General features: G+C 36.2%; 1 protein-coding gene across 3 annotated transcripts in view; it reads right to left on the bottom strand.

The window, feature by feature from the left end:
* USP47 (ubiquitin specific peptidase 47) overlaps positions 1-25,085 on the bottom strand; it is a 111,472-nt gene that overhangs the window by 15,034 nt on the left and 71,353 nt on the right. For all 3 annotated transcript variants that reach the window (XM_070491122.1, XM_044751617.2, XM_044751615.2), the window contains 11 exons: positions 18,577-18,672; positions 18,348-18,500; positions 15,629-15,796; positions 13,409-13,540; positions 12,664-12,740; positions 12,018-12,073; positions 9,650-9,762; positions 8,823-8,927; positions 5,952-6,159; positions 3,399-3,514; positions 608-730 (listed from right to left, as the gene is read on the bottom strand). In XM_070491122.1, the coding sequence (XP_070347223.1) occupies positions 608-730; positions 3,399-3,514; positions 5,952-6,159; positions 8,823-8,927; positions 9,650-9,762; positions 12,018-12,073; positions 12,664-12,740; positions 13,409-13,540; positions 15,629-15,796; positions 18,348-18,500; positions 18,577-18,672 (1,347 nt within the window). The remainder of the gene's footprint in view (positions 1-607; positions 731-3,398; positions 3,515-5,951; positions 6,160-8,822; positions 8,928-9,649; positions 9,763-12,017; positions 12,074-12,663; positions 12,741-13,408; positions 13,541-15,628; positions 15,797-18,347; positions 18,501-18,576; positions 18,673-25,085) is intronic.

The raw sequence follows: 25,085 nt of genomic DNA, 5'->3' as shown, positions 1-25,085 counted from the left end.
AATTTATCCTGAGTAAACCAATGGGGTTAGGAAAAAACACATAGGAAAAATGATAAATGATGGAACATGTAACAATATCAAGAGATGAAACAAAAAGATCAACATGAACTTTCACTTTTCTAACAGAGATTAATGAGTAGGCAAAAGGGAATAACGTTGGGTGAATCCAAGATGATAATTTTCTCTGTACTAGGCATGCCTCTGACATTCACTATGAAGCAGTGCTTTGTGGGAGGAGCTCAAGAACGAACAAAATTCAAAGGACAGAATCACTGTGGACGGAAATAGTCATACAGGCTTCGCCAAAGAGACAAGACCAATCTGGGGCTGAAGAAAAATTCAGGGAAAGGGGGAAGAAAATTCCAGGTGAGGGTAGCTCATGAACAAGGCAAGGAGAAGACCCAGCAAGACTAACTCAAAGGAGAGAAAGAAGCCTGATCTGAGCTGACCACAAAGGAAGATAATTAATTGTTGGCAGGATGTGAGAATTTAAAAGGTAAATTACAGACAGATGGTAGATAGCTCTAGAGGCCAGGCTTATAATAGTAAACAATTTCATTTACTCTTACCAGCATAGAAAATAGTAACGAAAAAATAAAAGACATACCTTGTTACTTCTAAAAAACCCTTCAGCTTTCAGGGTCTTACTGGGCGCGGTGAGAAGACGCAGATCATTGTAGCAGCGCTCCAGCACTATTCTCATCGTCTCCGCAGGTAAACGGACGACGGTCTACGAGGAAAGCGAGTCAGTAAAAAAGGACTCTCCCAAGAGTAATTGTGCTTGACTTGGAAATATGGGAAAATAAGACACTGCTGAGTTTCTCTTAAAAACAGCAGAAAGAAAATTAAGAGGAAAAATATTTTTAGTAGAGGTTTACAAATTTTTAAAGAATCTATGGGAAAAATTATTAGTCCCACCCATTAATTATGCTATAAATGAGAACAAAGTATTACCTATAAATATATGCTCTGAAATTATTTTAAAGGAAACGGTTTTTCACTGAAAATTCTATTCCTGTCAAATTTGCAAAGTAAATGAGGTGATTTGGTTCCAAAAAAACTGAATAACTGACTTGTTGAGAACTGATGTCAAACCAACACCTATTTAACTTCTTGACTTTTGACAGGTTCTTTTGTATTCTGTGAATATTTATTAATACTTTTACTAAGTCAATTTTCTTATGTGTAAAATGAGATTAAATTAGGCAAAATTTAAAGTTATTCTAAAATTCCACATCCTTAATTTTTGGTGTCATTTTATAAATTTTACGTGAAATGATCAGATAAAAATAACTTACATTTTAAAAAACATAATTTGTTCTCAACACAACTAGTGATAACTAATTCTTAGCCAGTCTAGTAACACTTTAAACACTGTATTTCTCGGCACCATGTTTTGTGACTGCCTTTATTCTCTACAGACATATTTTTCCTCAACAAAATAATTAGCTTTCTCAGGGAAGAGAATGTCATGTGCTTCTTTTGTATTCTGCCTCAGTGCTCATACTCTAGATTAAACTATAATAAAGAGCAATTACACTAATGCAGTCTTTTTTATGAGCAATTTAATCATAAAATATGACATCATAATATGATTTATTTCCTCCAATTATTACTTTGGCAAAAGTGTTGGGAGTCATTGTTGTCTTTTTAACATAATAGTAATTAAAACCCAACTTTTACATAATACATACCTTACAATTTTATTTTCACAGAGCATTTATTTGTTTTATAAACATTCACAACAACCCTGTTAAAACAGATATTAAAAAACCCCAGACACAAATGCAAACGGGTGCAGCCACTATGGAAAACATTATGGAGATTTCTCAAAAAATTCAAAATAGAAATACCATATGACCCAGCCATCCTACCTACTACTGGGTATTTATCCAAAGAACTTGAAATCACAATTCAAAGAGATTTATGCACCACTATGTTCATTGCAGCAGCATTAACAATAGTCAAGATGTGGAAGCAATGCAAGTGCCCATCAACTGATGATGGGATAAAGAAGATGGGGGGGTGTGTGTGCGCGCGTGTGTGTATAATGGAATACTACTCATCCATAAAAAAGGACAAAACCGGTCCATTCGCAACAACATGGATGGACCTTGAGGTTATTAGGTTTAGCAAAATAAGCCAGACAGGGAAAGACAAACACCATATGGTTTTACTCATATGTGGAAGATAAACTGACACAGGGACCAAGAGAACAGCTAGTGGTTACCAGAGGGGAAGGGGGTTGGGGGTGGGCACAAGGTGTGAAGGGGCACATTTATATGGTGACTGACAAAAAATAATGTACAACTGAAATTTCAGAATGTTATAAACTATTATGACCCCAGTAAAAAAAAAAAAAAACCCAGATGAGATAAAAGATGAGAATATCATAAGACAAATGACTGGAAACTGGACTCAACTTCTTGACTTGAGATTACAGAATAATTTCCAAGACACCAAGGGACCTTAACCTGGGGTTTAGGAACCCTGAAAAATTTTGCTTATGTCTGCGTGCTCAATGTTCTATAGTATACAGGACCCCTGAAAGGATAATAATCATTTCTCTGGAGGGGACTAGTTTGTTTGTCTGAGGAAATCTGAACGTTTTCATCATCATATTTTTCCAGCTCAAAAATTCCGAACGAGCCAATGTTCTTTATCATCGACTCACATAATGTGGCCAATATTTAATTCATCACCTTCCCTGTCAAATCTGCTCCCCCACCTTACCCTTCTATTTCTATTGACGTATCACTACTTTCCTGGTCACCCAAGTTTGAAACTCCTCAGGTCACTGATGCTCCTGCGTTATTCCAATGTCTACCAATCGCAAGTCCTGCAGACACTATTTATATGATCACTCTTACCAATCTATACTTTCTCTCATTTGTGGTCACATGCCTTCACTGAATCACTTCCTCAACTTCCTCATCTACATTCCTGACTCCTCCCTCAGTCCATCTGGAACACTAGTCTAGGGTTGTCAGACTTTCCACTCTACGGCACAGCTCTCATCATGCCACTGCTGTACTTAGAAAACAACCAACCTACTTCTATTGCCTCCATCAAAGAGCCCAAACTTTTGTGCTTACTACTTAAAAACTCTCCATGAAATAAACTGAACTTATGTTTCCAGGCATATATTTTATAATGATCCAGCCCAACACACATGCGATTGTTATGTGCACTTGCCTCCCACTTTCTTTCCTCCATAACTTTGGTCTATCTGTTTCTTGTATTTGCAGTGTCCTTCTCTCCTACCTATAGCTGTCTCCTAGCTATAAATATTGCTCCTTGAGGTAAATATTGGTTCCTATATCTTACTCATAACTATCACACAGTGCTTTGTAGAGAACAGGCACTTAAAAATATCATTGACCAATTTTAAAACTTACCTTTGAAATAAGCTGTTTGAACTCTGTGACTGTTTGATTTAAGTAAGCACGAACAGTGATAGGAGCAGCTACAGATTCTGCCTTTAGATCCACAACATGAACCTTCACCATCACTTCTGTCACATTTGAAAAACATAAAAACATAACTTGGGGTTATTTCTAAAAATGTACTTTACGTGGGCAACGCACTCAACACATTTCTAATAGATGGCAAAGATAACATTCTTTTAATTATCAAAATGGTAGACGTATGTTATACATGTATAATACATGTTAAAACTTCTTATTCACAATTATGAGATTATAACTATGCATAAAGAAATGGAAATGAGGCTGACAAAAAAGTTCTCCTAGATTTCTTTAAAAAATGAAAAAAGTCAAAATGTTATTTTTAAAAATATATGCTTTGTTTCCTTGTAAAACATAACATCACTGTCAAATTTATCAAGCATATTAAAAATACATATCCAAAGTTCCAAAATACAGACAAAAACCACAACACTAAATACATATAAATAACTACAGAATGCAAAACAAATAATAAAGGGAACATGGCAACCCTATCTGCTTTTGAACAACCTTCATTAAACCATTCAAGGTCTTGTTCATAATCACAAACTTCCTCTCCTCAAAATAATATTTTCTATAACCTATGGAAAATGCTACAGAAAAACTGTTTGGGTTTACATATTTATTTTTGCACTTAAAATTCTTTATATCACAATTTAATCCCATCTTCCCCTCTTCTGTTTTAAGGAGATCATATTAACTAAACCTTCAGGTACTAGAAAGATAAACGAGCTTCAAACACTACATTTAACAGACACCTACTCTCCAGCTTAACTGTTTTATCTTATATGTAGTATATGTCAATCCTCAGTTTTTCCCCTATGTTGCTAACCTAAATATGACATAATAATCTGCTAAAGTTTTGATTATTAATGAATCAAAGGAGATTAAGTTTTATAATCCACACTCACATTTAGAATTCTCTTTTACTTTTTTTTTTCTTTGAGGAAGATTAGCCCTGAGCTAACTGCTGCCAATCCTCCTCTTTTTGCTGAGGAAGACTGGTCCTGAGCTAATATCCGTGCCCATCTTCCTCCACTTTATATGCGGGACGCCTACCACAGCATGGCTTTTGCCAAGCGGTGCCATGTCTGTACCGGGGATCTGAACCAGCAAACCCCGGGCCACCAAGAAGCGGAATGTGCGCACTTAACTGCTGCGCCACCAGGCCAACCCCTAGAGTTCTCTTTTAAAAAGTGGTTTTATCGCTGACTTCTGTTATACTTTAATCATAATCTTTGCTACCTAGTTAAAAAATAATCTGCAAGGTAGGGGCCGGCCCGGTGGCACAGTGGTTACGTTCGACATAATAACATTAAGTGGTTAATGTTCCGCTTCAGTGGCCCGGGGTTTGCCGGTTTGGATCCCGGGTGCGGACATGGCACTGCTTGGCAAGCCATGCTGTGGTAGACATCCCACATATAAAGCAAAGGAAGATGGGCACAGACGTTAGCTCAGGGCCACTCTTCCTCAGCAAAAAGAGGAGGATTGGCAGCAGATGTTAGCTCAGGGCTGATCTTCCTCAAAAAATTTAAAAAAAAAGAAAATCTGCAAGGAAATGTTCCAAAGGGATTCTTTACAAATAGCGCAGAATCTGACTGAAAGAGCCCTTGAAAGAATACCACTCTTAATCTACTCCGGAAAGAGGAGCCTTCATAAAAAAAACGAGGTGTGTACATGAGCCACAGAGGAACAGAAATTTGAAAGGGTAGAAGATTTTCTAAGTTCAAGTTTTAGGAATAAAAGCAGAGAACATAAGTCTGAATTCTGATTAGTGACTGATTCAAGGGAGTTAGGGTTAAGACAACAACAGCAAGAATTTTGTAAAATTATTAAACATCGTGATTTCCCCTTAATTCTTACAGTTTACACATAGCGATAACTAGAAGACTCCCAACATGTAACTGTCTTTAGGGTGTACTTTGGTAAAGTTGGGGGCATTGAATTTTGCTTTCCAGATCAGTCTCAAACAAAGAAAAAAGCCCCAAGTTTCTGAGGAATGAGACAAATTTAATGAAAACAGAAAAAGCTGAAGTCCCTAGGACCTGTAGAAATGGCGAGGACAGAGAAAAACAAAAAACGTTCGCAGTGATGGGTTATAAAGCCACCTCTACAAGGAGAGGAAAGCAGACTCTACTGCGACTTTATGGGCATGTACTTTTTGTGGACCAGGGCCTTCTCTAGAAGGTAGAGGCGTCGGGGGGGGTGGGGGGGAGGATGATTCAGTACTGAGGAAGAAAATCCCACTCAAGACTATAAACTACAAGTTTTCTTGTTTGGTTTTTAAATTTTGTGTATAACTCTTTGAAAGTAATCTATAACTTAATTCCCAATTTGTGGCTGACTACTTCGCAACTTTTCAAAATTATTCTACATTTTAAGATCATATAAAAAATTTAAAATTAAATTCATTTCCAAAAACAAAAAACTTTCTTATAAAAATTTTAAGTCCAGTACAACTCAAAATACTGTAAAATTCCTTACCTCCAGGCTTGTAAGACTGGAAAACTTGATCAGGTTTTCTTGTCTCCAATAGCAGATCAAACATATACGTTGACTTGACTCCACCTAGCAGAAGTCCCATTGGTGTATCTTCTTCTCCCTCATATGACCGTTCAAGATAATCATGAAACTCATCATATTTAACAAGGCGACAGCAATCCATGGGTATTACCTCTTCCAAATCCATCATCTAAAAGAAAATGACCCCCAAGAAAAAAGAAAAATATACAGTATTTCAGTCTGGCGTGTAATGGGACTATCAATAGGCTCTAACAAGCAATAAAATCCATATATTTATGATTTGCATAAAGCTCAAAGACATCTAAGTTAAAGGCATGACTTTGGTTATTTTTAAATAACTGTATTTCATCTTCCCTGAAATCATACAACCAATACACTAACATATTGAAAAAAAGACACTTTTGGTTTTAAAAAAAGTTAGCATTCTAAACTTTAGATGGACTCAAAACCAGTGTACAAGGTATTATTCTCTAATCACTAAGTTGGAAACATAAGGGGAAAACAACCAACTAGAATACGCATCTTTTGTTTTCTTAATTCGATTTGGAGAAGAACTGATAACTCAGGTATCTAGTAACTATCTTCCTAAGCACAGGAGGACAGCACGCCTTGTAGAGCCACCACAAAGGCGATGGCTTGTGGGTCTCTCAAGTGTTACCCCATTCCTCTCTGGACCTTCCCCTTCAATATTAGCCTCTAGAATACCTAAAGCTCAGGAATTTCTATTACAAAATTTCCCTCTAGCCCATGTCACTAGTAGATGGCATACCCTGGGTGTAACATCTCTTAAGTGGGAAATGAATCTCCTGGAGAAACATAGTAAGATTGCTCGGAAGTATTCTTTTTTCTTTTGAGGAAGATTAGACCTGAGCTAACATCTGCCACCAATCCTGCTCTTTTTGCTGAGGAAGACTGGCCCTGAGCTGATATCTGTGCTCATCTTCCTCTACTTTATATGTGGGACACCTGCCACAGCATGGCTTGACAAGCAGTGTGTAGGTCTGCACCCAGGATCCGAACCAGCGAACCCCAGGCCGCCGAAGTAGAACGTGCGAACTTAACCAGTGTGGCACTGGGCTGGCCCTGCTCAAAAGCATTTAATATTTATTTAAGGTTTGTGATTATGATTTTAGAGAAAGATGTGTAAGCCTGGGTGTGTGTCCCCATTGACCTCTACGCAGCCCCAACTCATCCCCAGAAATACAGCTCCATTTCTGGTGCATAAAATAGATATGTTTCTCTCTTCTGTTTGTTTGACTTTTTATATTTGTGAACTTTTACTTCCTATTTGTAAGACAGTATTTTCTTCTCGCATTAGAAACTGAGGGAATATAAATCACCTTTACCGCTATAACTGATTGACCTTACTATGGATAACTGTTAAGACGTTACCTCTGTTTTAGTCTAACGTGGTTTCACTATTGTTTTGTAAATATGCTCTTGCAGTCCACCCTTCTGTTTAAAGGACTTTCACTTCAATGAGCTTAGTCCAGAGCCATCCACCCACTGTTGCTCATTCATTTACTCATTTACACGCCCACCCAGTTCTGACTCTCCTACACACCAGGCAAGAGGACTGGAAATGCAACTGCGAGCAAAACCAGAAACCTCTTCGCCCTTGTAAGTGCGTACAGTGTAGTGAGGGAAAGTGACGTTAATTAAAATAGTCACACAATTAAATGTAAATGTTCAATGCTGATAAGTACTATGAAGGACCAGGTAAACAATACAAAGTGGTTCTCAAATTTAGCATGCCTAAAAATCACTTGAAGTACTTATTTAAAATGCATATTCCCAGCCAGCAACACAGAAACTCAGATTCATTTCTGGAATTAGGTTTCTAAGAGGAATGTGATTCTGGTGCAGGCTGTGTTGGATCACACTCTGAGAAACAATGTCAGCTATCTTGTGTACTATTTTTAGTATTCTCATTGATTCCATATACAATTAGAAATGAAATAATGTAGTATGTAATTTTTCTGTAGGTAACGACTTTAATTTTAGTCAAATGATGTTAATGTATATAAGGAAAGGGCAAAAAAATTTAATTTGTCAAGTATCACAGATGACATTTAGAACAATCTGGTTAAAGAATGCTTCTCTCTCTATTTGCCTTTCAAAATCCACTAATAACTTCCCATTATTCTTAGAATAAAACACAAAATTCTATTCTTACAAAGTCTCTAATTCCATTTCAGGCTACTCTATTCTCATCGGAAACAATCTAAAACACAATGCCCCTTTTCTCAGTTTCTTGATCATGCCAAGCACTTTCTCACCTCACTTTTTACACATGCTGTTACCACTACTTAAAATATTCTTCCCCAACTTTTTGCATAGCTGTCTCCTTCTCATGGTTAAAGTCTCAGAATAAATAATCCCAATATACTACTGATTTACTTTACAGCATCTAAATGATAAGATATTTGCAAATTGTGATGTTTAAATATTTTTGGTCTTTTTTTTCCCCAATGAGGGCAATGTGTCTTGTTCCCTCCGGTGTCTCTAACACACCATATGGCAGGCACTTAATAAATATCTGCTAAATGAACATAAAGAATAAATAAGTATTTCTGTTTCCAACTCTAACTCTGAGTTCTACAAAGCTTAGCTGGCTTTCAGAGTGAGAAACTGCTTAAAATCAACTGAGTATGTTCCAAAGGAGAGGTATAAATTACACTCTTTGAGAGACAGATGATTTAAATGGGCCATCCAAGTTACCTCAAGTGCTTACTCACATTATTACCCACTATAATAAAAACTTTGGAAAATATTTTAATACTGTTATCTGAGACATCAATAATGAAATGTCAACAGTGCACATAAACATACCTTATACGCCATTTCTACTGCTTCCTTTAATGTCTTATCCTTATGAACCTCCAATTTATTTTCCATCATTACTTGTTTCACAGGATGCAAACAGAATAATTTTATCTAGAAATTGTAAAATATCATCATCAACTCAGCAGGACATCAGTCAAAGCTTAATTCTTTTGTAGACAGCATTTTTTTTCCTAATAGTTAAAATATTATAATTTTTAAAAAACATTAATTGGGGTCATTTTCTCTCATGTCTATTTTTCTCACTTAATAATTGATAGTAACTATGTCTCATGTTACTAAAAAATTCAAAAACAGTAGTTTTAACAACTGTATGTTTCTTTATAAGCATGTATCATAATTTATAGAATCATTCTCCTACTGAGGCACATTCAGGTTGTTCCCAATTTTTTCCTAGTTTGGAAAATACAGTGATGAATGTCCTTTTGGTCAAAATTTTTACATGTTTGTGATTATCTCACTAGGAAATATTTCTTTGAGATAATTATATAAAATAATATGAATTTGCTTAAGGCTCTGGATAAATTCCACTAAATCTCTACGCAGAAAGGTTTACCAATTTGTCCTTCTTGTAGCAGTATGTGACAACATTCATCTCATTGTAACCTTACCAGCAGTGAATATCACCACTACGTTAGTCTTTTTATGCATAAAATAAAATCATATCTTATCTCAGTAATATAGCTGATGACATTGCTTAAAGATCATGATAGCATAACTGTCTACAGAATCAACCCAACAAGTTAGTTATGAGAAGGGCAGTTAAGCAAATTCAATAGCACTTTTTAATTAAAAGTAAAATTACGACATCTAACCTTGCATGTATTGCGCTCAATTTCTCGTTGCCTCTTTTCTTGTTCTTCCAATTCTCTCTCTCTCTGCACCAAGCTTTTAATATGTTCTGGATATTCATCTACTTCTAGAAATTCTATTAATAAAAACAAGGTAAGACAGTGTCACCAAAATTGAGGTTCTTTTATTTAATGTTGTTCTACTGTGTCCCCACAGTACATACTTGTACCATAGCTCTCATCAAAATAGACCTCAATTCCATCAATCTCTCAACTTGCAACATGAGTTTCTTTCAGACAAGGGTGAAGAGGTAGTTGATAATGACACACAGTTAGGTTTCATATTTTAAAAAGCCATATATTTATCCATAAAAGCTCTTGGCTCCAGGACAATTCTAGCATGCAGACTGATTTTTAGAATGAGAAAGCCTGTCTGAAATTCAGAAATAAAACAACTTCTGATTTCAAATCGTGCTACTGCCGTCAAATTGTGTGCCCTCGGGCAATTTTACTTCTCCAGACCTTGGGTTCTTCAGCTAATTAATAGCATCTGCCCCAGAGTTATTAACTGATAAAATAAAATGTAATAAATGCTGTCACTGCCATAACTACCACAAATGCTATCTATTTACTTATTGCTATTCACTAATATGATTATTTTTCCTTTGTCCTCAAAGCAGTCTTTTAGCTGCCTTCTGATCAAAGAACTTCAGATGTAACTCAAAGCATTAAAAGTGACAATATGAGGTTATGACACTGCTTAATAAAGCCAACAATTATTAGGCATTAAACAGGGAGAACAATTTATATATAAAAAACAAATCATGCCTCTGTGGAAGGTGAAAATCCACTGTTTTTAGAAATGAGCTCTAATTCTAAAAATATTCCATAGCATACGTACAGCGCCCTCTGGTGCTTCATCATAGAACTAGAGCGGGGAAAATGGATACAGGGAAGTCGAGTTACAGCAGCCCTGAAACTATGGGAATGCTGGGCGCCACAGAGGACACAAGAACTACGACCCTGGCTCTGCCTCCAGGCAGCTATGACCTTGGAGAAATTACTCTTTGGAGGTTAGTTTCTTTATCTGTAAATTACGATTCATTACTTCTACTCTGAAATCTCTGTTCTGAAATGACTTCTTGTTATAATTTCCATGTTTTTCATTAATTCCATAATAAATTATCAACCAGCCACTAAATGATAGATTCTGGACTATACCACTGGTGAAAATATGAGTAAGTCCTAAGCCTTGTACCAAGTGAACTCCCAATCTAACAAAGGTTTACAAAAATTTAAACAAAAGCACTGAACTGCTTAAAATAGATGTACTCATAGTATAGTAGTTTCTAAACAAAGGAAATATGCTGAAATCAGACAGCGATTATATTAGTTTAATTACAAAAAGAATATGTGCAAACACATCACCTGTGTGCGTATCTGTATGTACACGCACAGCACACTCCTACCTATTTGTAATACAGCTTCAGTCAGAGTCAGAGCCAGCAAGAAAAAACAGGAACTGCAATTTTTTTTTTAAAGATTGGCACCTGAGCTAATATCTGCTGCCAATCTTCTTTTTTTTTTTTCTTTTCTCCCCAAAGCCCCCCAGTACATAGCTGTATATTTTAGTTGTGGGTTCTTCTAGTTGTGCTATGTGGGACGCCACCTCAGCATGGCCTGATGAGCAGTGCCATGTCCGCGCTCAGGAGCCAAACTGGCAAAGCCCTGGGCCGCTGAAGCAGAGCGCACGAACTTAACCACTCAGCCACGGGGCCAGCCCCTAACTCCAGTTCTTAAGAATGTCTCTAAAGTGGTAAGTTGGAGGCTTACTTTATCTAGGGTCCCTATCCAAAGTATTTAGACACTAAAATACTAAAAAAAGCTTGTAATTAAAAAAAAGCAATAATAGCCAAATTTGAGTTTTTACTATGTACTAGACATGATGCTAAATGTTATTTCACTTAATTTTTTTATAACAATCCTATAAAATATTACAATTATTCTCATTGTACAGATGTGGAAAGTAAGACTTAGAAAAGTTAAATAACTTGCTCTGGGACATGCAGCTGGTGAGTTACGACTGCTACACAGGTCTGAGCACTTATCCTCACTGACCCCAACTGCATATGATACAATTTTACTGCAAATATCCAATTTATTTAATGTAGAGTAAGTTTTGTCTCTTAGTGTATTAAAAAATGGTTCAACTTTTTTCCAAGTGTTTTTATCAGTTGGTATTATCTCCTAACAGTCTTTATAATCAATTCTTCCAGGCATAAAAAAACTTAATTGCCCTATCATTTAAAAGTGGTTATCTGGGTTTGCAAACTTGCAAAAGAAATTAGTTTATAACACAGATTAAAAGCAAATTAATTATATGTTAACATACTTGCATTTCTTGCTGGGTCCTTCAGTCTATATATCAGCATGTATGCATTTGTGGAGCTAGTAGAAATATAAAAAAGATTAATGGGGACAAAAAGTAGATTGGAAAGATTCCATTTCCTAGCATCAAATATTTACTTAAAATAGTAGTTCTTTGTTATTTCAAACATTAGAAAATCATGTAACTTTCTTGGACAGATTCAAATTTAAAACATTCTAGCAAGAAAAGGAGAATCTACTTTGCTTTTTCTGACACACTTATGAGAAGAGTTCATATCTCCTCTTGGTAACACAGTAAAGTTTTCAAAATACCTGTGTCTTAGAAACGATTACTACAGTTAAGTCAAGAGTCAGCAAACTTCTCTGGAAAGGGCTAGACAGTAAAAGCCTTAGGATTTGTAGGTCAAATGGTCTGGGTTGCAATCATTTAACTGCGGTTGTAGTGGGAAAAGATCCACATACAATATTTAAACAAATAAGTATGGTGGTATTCTAACAAAACTTTATTTCCAAAAACTGAAGGCAGGCTGGATTTGGCCCATGAATTATATTATGCCAATCCTTGGCTTAAATCTTTTTAATGGTAAAAAATGTTAAGAAGCTATAATTAATTCTAATTTATAAACACTAAAAATTAGCAAGTTATTTACCTTGCAAAAGCACTGGAGTAATATCCTCTGCTTCCTGAAGATCCACCATGTGTTTTCTTAATGTCCTCTTGTGTTATCTAAAAAGTTGTGACACTATTTACTTTTTTGTAAAATCTGTAACACCATTACCTTTATGTCAATGTGTAACCCAATTTTTTTTCAATCTTTTTTTTTTCTGCTTTATCTCCCCAACCCCCCACCCCCCATACATAGTTGTATATCTTAGTTGCATGTCCTACAAGTCGTGGGATGTGGGACACTGCCTCAACGTGGCCTGACGAGCGGTGCCATGTCTGCGCCCAGGATCCAAACCCTGGACTGCTGCAGCGGAGTGCGCGAACTCAACCACTCGGCCACGGAGCCGGCCCCTGTGTAACCCAATTTTTAATGTCAGAGTTAAATGGACCACACAGATACCAATTCACAAAATTTAATCATAATCAGTGGCTGCTACTGGCCTACAGTTCTAGCAATCCTAAATAGGCAGCCTGCATGAAGGCTCAGGGCAAGAAGAAAACTGGAAGTCTATCTCTTTGAAACAAGAGAAGCCTCAAACAAAATAAAGAAATAACAGTAAACAAAGCAGGAAATTTACTGAAAGCAAAATCAAAAGACTGATTTGGTATGAGTCTTAAAATGCTACACTAGACAGACCGAACCTCCCCTTTTTAATGAATCCCACTATCAATTAGAAACATCCCTACTCTCGTCTTTCAGAATAATCATCTTAAAAACCCCTCCTTACCCTGCTAACATGTTGATCATTGAAGCTGTACCACTGTTCATCACTGAAGGACTTTATACAAGCGTAATAATGGCCACCGGCAGCGCTCCCTGAATGAACCATAACTGAGAAGAGCTCATAGATTAAGGAATTCTGAGGGGAAAAACAAAAGCCACTCAGAGAAGGGGAGAAACAGAAAATCCTTCTTTGTATATTTCCTATTCTTTATTAATACATAGTGAAGTAACATGTTAGCTGTCCTATATGTTTATCGTAGGTCAACTTTCCTCTAAGATAATCAAAATGGCAAATCATCATATAATTTCATATACCACAAGTTTCATCCAGTGTATTTCTTCGCCTTTTAATTTTGCTATAACCCCTAGAACTATGCATATCTTACGTATAAATTTATTCATTTATATAGAAAGAAAATAAAAGTCTGACATTTTAGAAGCAAGTGCTACATATAAGACTTCCGATATGCACAAGATTAAGAAATTCTGAACAACATTGTCTTTTATTCAAATAAGATTCTATTTCCTTTACAAAAGAGCTGAAGGATTTAATGATTTAGAACATCTTCTAATGCATATATGTACTATTTGTGATCTAGTGATCTATATCTGTCAGGTATGCAAAGCTGGTTCAACATGAGTAAATCTATCCATGTAATCCAGGGTAAAAAATCACATGATTATATCAATCGACTCAGAAAAAGCATTTGACAAAAATCCAATACTCATTCATGATAAGAACTCTCAACAAACTAGGAAGAGGGGAACCTCCTCAACTTGATAAAGAACATCTACAAAAAACCTAGAGCCAACATCATATTGAATGGTGAGAGACTGAACACTCTGCTCCTGAGATTGGAGACAAGGCAACAATGTGCTCTCACCACTCCTGTTCACCCCTAGATGGGAAGTCCTCCCTAGCGCCATAAGACAAGAAAAAACAAAACTCAGACACAATTGTCTATGAAGAAAAACAGGCAGGGGCAGGATTCAGCCCTGGAGCCACAGTTTGCCAACTCCTGCTTGAATGCAATCTTCTTTATACTAAGTTACAATGTATCCACTAATTACTCATTCCATAGCATTTCACACTCAGCTATGCCCTCAAAGAAACAGAAAATTTTAAAAGGTAAACGGTAGTGGTGATGGAGGTGAGAATCATGGTCTTGGTCCAAAAAGAGATTTATGTAAGCAAAACTCCATTCTTAAACACTGCCTAAAAAACTCTGTATTTAAGATGACTCTGTAAGACTCAAGCTAGTGATCAGTCCTCACGCTAGTGATTTGTTGTCACACCATGCTCAAGACATCTGACCTGTAATTCCCTCAATAAAGCAGATTATAGGAATGTGAAAGAAATAGTTTGATATGATCTTAAAAATCATGATGCAGTGACAAAAAAGATTCTACCCTAGAGATTAATGAGTTTTGAAAAATTATAATCCACGGAACTGTATAACTTTTTGAAGTGCCTTAAGGGTTGTCGGGGAGCAAGGCTGGGGGCTTTGGGTTTCCCCTACCTCAAAAAGATCGGTTCTATTATTAATGGTTTCATAAAGGGTTCCATACCCAGAACTTTTTAAATCAACAGCTCTAGTCTAATACTTTCATTTTGCTGTATGAGAAAACTCATCTGATGTAAGATTTAGAGGTTTGCTGCAACTTCAAAGGCAGAGGCAGTTTCTTGACTACCAGGGCGCACCCTTTCCACACCACCTGACCCAGCCGGCTACTGTTAAAGTTCAGCCTCCCAGAAATTAATGCCCCCGCCCATAAGCAGTTTTTCCTAAGGTTTAATAGTAATCACAAATATGCATAAAAACAATACCTTAAAAAAGTTTTCTTTTTTTTTTTTGAGGAAAATTAATCCTGAGCTAACTACTGCCAATCCTCCTCTTTTTGCTGAAGAAGACTGGCCCTGAGCTAATATCTGTGCCCATCTTCCTCTACTTTATATGTGGGACGCCTGCCACAGTGTGGCTTGCCAAGAGGTGTCATGTCCACACCCGGGATCCGAACTGGCGAACCCTGGGCTGCCGGAGCAGAACGTGCGAACTTAACCGTTGTGCCACCAGGCCGGACCCTTAAAAAGAGTTTTGACTCTCAGAAGTTAAATTTCTTTTAAAGAGAATTTTATCAGTCACAACAGCTAGAGAATTATATAGCACTTCAGAGGTTACTTGATTCTCTCTTTCAAGAAAAACGTACAAACCATAAAAGGTACCTTTTCAAGTCCGGGTTTTGAAATCTTTTCAGTTCCACTATTGTTTTCGAGGCAGATTCCTTCATCCACCCCATCATCATTGGAGAAATCATTGCTCATTTGATCACTGTGGCAACTGCCTTCATTTTCTGCTCCACTGTCAGTGCAGCTTTCAGTCTGTGGAGATTTCTTAACAAAACACAATGATCGTACAATTATAAGCTAAATAAAGGGAAAATATATACTCAGTAAAACTTTTTATCTATATGCTGCTAACTTTTCACGTAATTTAAAATATTATTGTTAATAAAAATACTTATTTTACTTTAAGTAAATGTATTTTCTCTCAAAAAATGAGACCTTAAATAAAATTAAACAAAAAAGTGCATTTTAAAAGCATTTCTATTAATGTCCTTAAAATCCCAATACAACAAATTAGTGATTCAGAATTCTATTAAACTCCATTTATGTTTATAGTTACAAAGTAACAATATAAAATTACCATTTCTTTCACCAAAATCCATAAAAGTAGAGAAGCTAAGCTGCAAAATGAGCTTATTTTGTTCTCAAATCCCAAAAGAATATCATCTTTTTTTAGGAACAAAAAGTTCAATTCAGCTTATCACTGTGCTGGGTATTTCAGACAATTAGAAAGAAAAGCAAGACACTGTATCCATTTTCAAGAATTTTATACTCTAGTGGAAATGTAACAATAGCAAATCATACTCTTCCAGGCTTCTATGATTTTTAAATCTCTCTCATGCAAATTTAATTTGAAGAAATCTACTTTTTAGAAATCCCCAAACAACTCTTTCCTTCCTTTTCTTTTAATATTTTATATACATACGTAAAAATGCTTTCATTTAAACAGTTTAAGAATTCTTCTCTAAGATGTAGGCTCTTGGCAAGTATAAGGCATTGCATAGAAGTTCTTGAATTACCCAAGCAATATATAATAAGCACCAACTTTTTATTTATTTATTTTTATTTATTTTTTTTAAAGATTTTATTTTTTCCTTTTTCTCCCCAAAGCCCCCCGGTACATAGTTGTATATTCTTCGTTGTGGATCCTTCTAGTTGTGGCATGTGGGACGCTGCCTCAGCATGGTTTGATGAGCAGTGTCATGTCCGCGCCCAGGATTTGAACCAACGAAACACTGGGCCGCCTGCAGAGGAGTGCGCAAACTTAACTGCTCAGCCACGGGGCCAGCCCCAATAAGCACCAACTTTTTGCCAAGAACTTTGTTGTAGGGACTGCATCTTAGTCTCCATCCCTCAAGAGTTTGGTTCAAGGAAAAATGGAGGTGAAAACCGACTTGAGAACTCTACACCAAGTCCAGAGAGATCATTTCTGAAACTCTTTTAACTAAACCAGAACATCTTCTCTTCTCCCAAGAAATGGACCTAGAACTTCCTAGAAGTTTCTGTTAAGCTTTCTATCTAGATTTTCTTCCCTTGGAAAAGATTTCCCTTTTCAGGAAACACATTAGGAATATACAGAAGACCAATCTAATATTCATCTCTGTTTGAGGAGGAATACTACAAAGATTATGTCTCCTTTGAAAGTTTGGTATATTTTGGGGTAGATTGTTTAGTTTACACACAGCATTTAAGATATTATTTTAAATTAAACCTTTCAAAATGTTACCTGGTCATAGGCAACATTCAATGAACAATCGACTTTATCTAAGGTACTCCCTTCTACAAAAGCTCTAAAAAGCAATTACTCTCCTTACTTCACAGAAAGGAAAGTGAGGCTCAGAGAGGCTGCTCACATTGCCTCTTGCTATTTAAGAGCACCAAATAAAACCTGATGAATGTTTAAAATTATTTTTGACCTTCTGGGAAAAGGCATTTTTCTAACTATAATCATCATTTCTAACCACAAAAAATGCTTCATGGTAGTTTTGAGAATAATAAAGATTTATCACTCTGTAATAACTATGTTAAGTGATTGTAAACATTTCCCATAATGAAATCAGAAGAGTTTCCAAAAGAATAGAGTAGGACATTATGAATCTTCTACTGGAGAAGGACAGAGGAACCAGAGAATTCGGGGAGGTCAATAGGTGAAAGAAATTGATGAGTATTACTGGTGTCCTTCAAAGTTCCATTCTCAAATTATTTAGTTTTAATTAAAAAAATAAAGACTCATTAAATAAGGAAAACAGACAAATACCTTTATTTTCTAGCTTTCTAACCTAGCCAGTTTAAGAGCTGACAAACCTGAAGTGAGAACAACACAGAAACCTTAATCCTCAAAAAAGACACAGGCAAATAGAAGAAATAAGGCCATACTACCCAGTTTTCCTGTTCACTCATTGATTCATGTATATTTGTTCTGTGTTTATTATGTGTTTATTACCAGAAACACACGTGTACCCCATGTCTAGAATGGTTTGTTTCAATAACTGGGAAAGTGATGAAACATAAGATTATCACTCAAATTAAAGAAATAATTTCAGAGTTTGAGATCCTTTCCGTCTTTTCAAAGAATATAAATTACTCTGATCAAGCAAGAATATTGAAATATAATTTACAGGGGACAGGAAAAGCTTATACAAAGCTAGGTCTTTTTACGGAGCTTGGCATGAGACAATAAGGAAAGCAAGGAAAAGCTTCCATCAAGAAGACAGTCTCAACAACATCAGGTTAAGTTACCCCAAATAGCTCTTTTAAACACAAGACAGACCAAAATGGATTAACAAAAAAATAAGGAAAAAATATAATAAATATTTACCTCATCTTCAACATCAATAAACGTACTCATATCTAGCTCCTCGGGAAATGTCATCCGATCATTCAATTTAATCCTGTGCATGGTTGTATAATCAAAATCAAACCTTTTCAATTGTAAGGTCAGTAGATAAGGGAAATGCAAAAACCGAAGACCCTGGGAAAAAAAGGGACCTATTAAATATTGCATATTATCTCAGATAATTAAGTATTAATTTCTACATAGCATCTACCTTTCGTGCATCACACTTCTTCTTACAACGTTCACAAAAATATTGATTTGGGCCATCCAGGATCTCAGGCTGAATAAATGCATGCAACGCTTCTTCCTAGTTAGAAAAAAAATAACTTTTATAATTACTTAAAAATATTATAATATTAATGACAAAGCCCTGAATATAAAAACACTGCAGTTACCAAATACTTATAAGTAGAATGGCTAGAAAATTAGAAACTCAAAGTGCAAAAAGGAAAAAATTATCCTTATAAAAACTGAGCAAAAAAAGAATTCTTTATTTCATGCTGCATGAGATCTGCCTTTCCTAGTATTGCATACCACAGTTGTTTCTAGCTAATTTTTATTGGCTTTACATTGTGGTGTTTGGCTAAATAATCTAATAAAAATCCTCAATCTTTAGATTGAAAAGGAGTTCGGTGCTTCTCAGAAAAGCAGGCACATGTATCACTGCAATCTTGTAAAAGGAGACGACAGTCCAATAAAGAACACAGAACTCTGAAGGACTCACACTGTCCATCCATGGAAAAACCTAATAGACATGTTTAAGCACTATCTTTAGGGCCAGTCAGTAATCCACCACTGCGCTAGTTACAAAGACTGGAAAACACTGCAGTCTTCTCACTGCATGTCAAATACTGCTCCATCTGAAAATGTGCAACGAGAGCTCCTGGGCTGTTCACCTAGTGCAAGGAACTGTGTGGTTCTTTTTCTCCATACAACCTTAAGACAGAAGCAAGAAACTCAGCATAATTCCTGTTGAAGAATCAGTGGGCATAAAATCAATTTTTAATTTTTAATCACTGATTTTTCACAATCAAAAAAACAAATTTTAGTTAACATGTAAGGTAAGATTGCATAAATCTCAAATTTTGTTTGATGTCATCTTCCTTCACACGTGGTCTAAGCAGAACTACTGACAATATTTATTACACATAAAGAAAAGAAAAGGAATCATTAAGACAAACAAAATATCTTCAAATATTTTTCTTTTGGTAGAGAACAAGTTGTTCCTCAAAAGATAAATAAAGGAGGTTGATCTGGCAAAACGGACTTAATTATAAAATAGCTGGCAAAGCTTATAAAACTACTATCCACATATTGTTTGATAAAATATTTTGGAATAAGACCAAAAATATGAAAAGATATTAAAAATGCTTGTAACTTCATCTATCTCCTATTTTGTTCTCAGAACACCAGGAATCACCAAGGGGGTGGGGAGAGCATTAGCTGTTTTCCACGTGACCAAGCATTTTACTGGAGGTCATAGGAAAGGACACATGCAGAAAATGATTTTTTTTCTCTGAAGCATATTTTAAGCATGAAAAAAAGCAAATTCTGTACAAACATAACAGAAAAAAAACCTTCCAGGGGCCAGCCTATGGCACAGTGGTTAAGTGACTGCACTCCACTTTGGTAGCCCAGGGTTTGTGGGTTTGGATCCTGGGTGCAGACATATGCACCACTCATCAAGCCACGCTGTGGTGGTGTCACACACAGAAAATAGAGGGAGATTGGCACAGATGTTAGCTTAGCGACAATCTTCCTCAAGCAAAAAGAGGAAGATTGTCAATAGATGTTAGCTCAAGGACAATCTTCCTCAGCAAAAAAAAAAAAAGCTTTCATATAAATCACATCTATAGCTTAACACAGTCCGATATAGGTTTCAAATTTGTCAAACTTTCCAATAGACATAATTTGAATTGGTAAAACACTTAACATCTAAGAAAAGAGTGGGGGAGAGTGAAAACTTATGTAATTCAAATTCTATTTTACTAAACTAAGGGGTATTAGTCTCTGGCTTACAGTTCATAGCTAGAGCTGTCTTTTTGTTGTTGTTTAATTTAAAACTCAGAGAAAAATTTAAAGAACAGAAAATTCCCATAAACTTTCTACTTAGACTCACCAAGTTCTAACATTTTGCTACGTGTGTGCTTCATCATTCTCCTACCCACACACACATTATGATGTATTTTTCTGAACTATTTGAGAGTAGGTTCACACATCATGCTTTTCCTCTTAATACTTTAATGTGACTTCTTAAGAATAAGGATATTCTTGGGGCTGGCCCCGTGGCCGAGTGGTTAAGTTCGCGCACTCCGCTGCAGGCGGCCCAGTGTTTCGTTGGTTCGAATCCTGGGCGCGAACATGGCACTGCTCGTCACACCACGCTGAGGCAGCGTCCCACATGCCACAACTGGAAGGACCCACAACTAAGAATATACAACTATGTACTGGGGGGCTTTGGGGAGAAAAAGGAAAAAAATAAAATCTTTAAAAAAAAAAAAGAATAAGGATATTCTTACATATACAGTAGAGTTATCAAACTCAGGAAAATTTAACACTGATAAAGTGTTTTTTGTCAGTCCATATTTCAATTGTCAATTCTCCTAATAATGTCCTTTATAGCATTTCTCCCTGTCCTGTATAGAAACAAATCCAGGATCACAGATTGCATGTGGCAGTCTGTCTCTTCAGATTTTCTTTGTCTAGAACAAAGGAAATGCCTTTCTTTCTTTCATGACTTTAATTTTTTTTTGTAGGACCCGTTATGTTCTTCATGATTAGATTCATTCCTTATTAGACTAGCGATATGTCCTTCTAAGGGTGTCACAGTCACAGGCCATGATGTCCCTAACTCTTTATCGGTGATATTAACTTTAATCACCTGCTCAAGGTGTTGTCCTGTTTTTCTACTATACAGCTATTATTTTTTCTCCTTGCAGCTAATAATCAATCTTCATAAAAGACCCTTGGAGACCACTCAAAAATCCTGAGCCTTAAACTTTCCACCCTGGCTTCAGCATCCACTAATGGATTCTTGCTTAAACCAAATTTTAATGTGATGTTTGCTTTATGAGCCAACTTGAAAATCTTTTTCTTTTCATAGGCAATTTAAGCCCATTTATATTTGATGACTGATATGTTTTGTTTCATCTCAGTCACTGCTGTATGCTATAATTACTGCATGTATTAAGTAATATTTACTGTGTTCCTTTCTCTACGTGGTGTGTTTTCTTGCTACTTATTACATTTTCTTTTGGTATTTAGGAAGGTTAGTAATTTGGCTCTAGTGCATTTATACTCGTTGATGCCCTTAATACTCTTTTTTCCCCCCTTTTTTCCTACTCAAGCTTTTACTGCCTAGTCTGCCAGTTTTAAATGGTATCCTGTCTCTTACCCACTCAATAGTTTATGATCTTATTCTACTTTCCCTTTCCTTCCCCCTTCTCCTTTTTAAGGAATGGTATTCTTTGTACTTTTCTAACACGTAATCTTTCATATTATTCTTCTACCCATGTCCCCACTCTTGTGTTATTTAGTCCTTAACTTTACAACTGCACAAACGAAATGCTCACAGTCCTTTAGCTGCAGCTTCCCCGGGGATCTCTTGGTTGGATGGAGCTCATCCTCTAATCAACTTCTCAGGAAGGGCTCATGGTGATGATATTCCATGTTCAAAACTGGGTTTCTATTGCCATCATAATTGAAGGGAAACTCAGCTGGAGATCAAATCTTTGCCTGTACTTTCTTCCCTTGAGTTTCTTGAAATTGTTATCCTGTTGCCATGACTTGCATGTTGCTCTTCAGAAACATGACGCCAGTCCAACTGACCCTTAAAGTTTAACAGTTTACTAAAATATGTCCAAGAGATATCATCCCAGGTCAGCTGGTCCAGGTACATGGTGGGTCCTTCAAAAGGCACAGCTAAATCTCCCTTATTCCTAGAAAGTTTTCCTGGATTATAGCTTACAAATTTTGTCCCACTTGTGTTTTTATTCTTCACAGACTCTTAATTATGTTGGACTTCCATTGCCGGTCTTACCTTTCAATTATTTTCTTTGAGATATTTTTAATTTCTTTATCTCATTTTCATTTGATGTCCCCCCTTAGATTTTCCTTTCATTCTATTCTCTTGAGCACTTTATAATTTACTCTTTGTTTCTAACATAGTTTTGTCTTTTTCTTCAATTTCTTTACTGAGTTTGATCAACTCTCGTGTTCCTACCCGTTTTTTTAATCCGTTTCTCTCCTTAAACTTTTGGATACCAGGTTTCGTTTTGCTTGTTTGAGAATATTTAATTTAGTCTAGACTACTGTGTTACAGTACCCTACTTTGTGGTTATTCTCCTCAGTCTTTTTTTGGGTGGGGGGGGTTTTCATAAGGTGGAATACTTTAACACATATTTTCTGTTTTCTTCTAACGGTGGTGCTAAGTTTGGTTCATTTTCCCCTAGTCATTCTGTGGAGAGCAGTCTTTAGCTAGAGTGTGCCTTCTCTTGTCAACTTAGTGAAGGGCAGCCTCTTGACCGGGAAATGGGAGGGGAGAGGCTGGGATCTTCTTTCATTTGGCAGGACCCTTAAGTTTTCTCTTTCTTCTTGTTTTCTCTTCACTGCTATGACTCAGAGGCATCACCCCTGCTCTGTTCATCTCCTTCTTCCCCCAAAGGAAAATTCCTCCAAGGCCAGCACTTCTAATTCTGTGCACTCGAGAACCCCCTCCTCACAGCTGCTGGTATCAACTACCAAGTCTCAGTCTATGTCCACGACTTTGGCACGCCCTGTTGTACTTCCTCTTTTTGAGGATGCTTTTGTCTCCATTTTATGTCCTTCAATCCCCTCTTCTCTGTTTCATAGTCTCTAAAGTTTCCCACTTCCCACTCTCCACATACACAGGCTTACAGCAGCAGTGGACGCTCTCTTAGAACCTGGTGATTATTTTGCTGCTCACAGGTAATTTGAAATTCAGGATATTCTGTCTCCTACTAATGCGGAAGGAACACAAATGAAACCCAACTACCCCGTACCTTCTACAGTGTTTTGGGAGGATGTGTGGAGATAGACAGATTCAGGTGGCCACCATTATCTTTCAGATTGAGAAACCAGTTAAAGCTATACTAACAATTTCCTATAGCTTCCTTACTATAGTTTCAACAATTTGTTACCAGGATAAATATAATTAAGATTAGTCCGTTAAAAATAAATTAGCTTCAATTCATCCATCCATTCAACAAATAAATTATGTAAATGATGGGCTAATGTGGCTATATACTTCCATCTTCACTTAATATGATGTACAAGATAACTAAAAATCATGCAAAACAGTATTTTAGATGTTAAAAAATAAGCTATGAATCATAAAAATGGAACAAAATATTATAAACACTTTCCATTATTAATACAGACAAAAAACCTGCACTGCTTACTATGAGCCGTCCTCATGAGTATGTTACATTCATGCGTCAAGCTTCCAAACCAGCTTTGGGTTGACTATGATGGTTTTTCATCATTCCAGAGTGAAAATATTTTCTAGAGCTTATTCCTCCTCATTTATTATACAAAATGTAATTCTGCACTTTTTTTTAAGATTCTGTCATTTTCACAGTTCAGAATAGAACACAGAGAATTCTTACATCCTTAGTTCTCCAAATAAAAAATACTTAGCACAATTTTACAGTTAATGCAAAAAATCTAGGCACAGTGCAATCAAAAGATATAACCAAGAAATTATACTGCCTATAAATCCTCCTGCTTTTTTAAACTATTAACCTAATAAAATTCTTTATCTATCATTCATTGCCTATTTTATTCTGAATGGAGAAATGAGTGTTAAAATATGATACTTTATCTTTCAAATTGAACAAAAAAAGATAAATCAGAACCACTGACAACTATTTCCTAACCCATTTTGAGGTACTTAGCGATTTTGTGCTAACGATATACATCAACAGATATACTCAATCATCTTTCCCAGACACACTTTAAGTTGTGTTTTTGTTTTGTTTAACTAGGAAAAGAACTCTAGATACTTTTGCCTAAGCCATCAACTTTTTTAATTGCAATTTTTGAGATACTTGTAGATTCACATATAATTCTAAGAAATAATACAGAAAGAACTCTTGTACGCTTTGCCCAGTATCCTCCAAAGGTAACATTTCGCAAAACTATAGTATACTATCACAACCAGGATATTGGCATTGACACAACACACCTATCTCACTCAGTTTCCCAGTTTTAGTGTACTCATTTGTCTGTGTATTAAGTTCTACACAGTTTGATCAGCGGCATAGGTTCACGTATCCACCACTAGGCAAGAGACTGAGCGGTGCCTACACCACAAGGATCCCTCGTGTTGCTCTTCTTTAGTAACCACCTACTCATCCTTCCCCCGGCCCCAGAAAATCTATAAGCTCTAGCAATGATTAATCTGTCCCCTAGTTTGAAAATTTTGTCATATCAAAAATATTATATAAATGGAATCATATCATATACAACCTTTTGGGACTGGCTTTTTTCACTCAGCATAATTCCCTGGAGACTTCATTCAAGTTTTTATGTGTATCAATAGTTTGCTCCTTTTTATTGCTGAGTTTTATTCTATGGTTTGTATGAGCCGCAGTTTGTTAAATCATTCACTTCCTGAAAGACATCTGTGCTGATTCCAGTTTGGGGATATTAAAAACAAAGACGACACTATGCACATTCGTGTACAGGTTTTTGGGTGAA

The sequence above is a fragment of the Equus asinus genome, chromosome 20 (genome assembly GCF_041296235.1).
Source record: "Equus asinus isolate D_3611 breed Donkey chromosome 20, EquAss-T2T_v2, whole genome shotgun sequence".
In the NCBI taxonomy this organism is placed as follows: domain Eukaryota; kingdom Metazoa; phylum Chordata; class Mammalia; order Perissodactyla; family Equidae; genus Equus; species Equus asinus.
The sequence above is the reverse complement of the archived record's forward strand: the minus strand, read 5'-3'. Positions and strand labels throughout refer to the sequence as shown.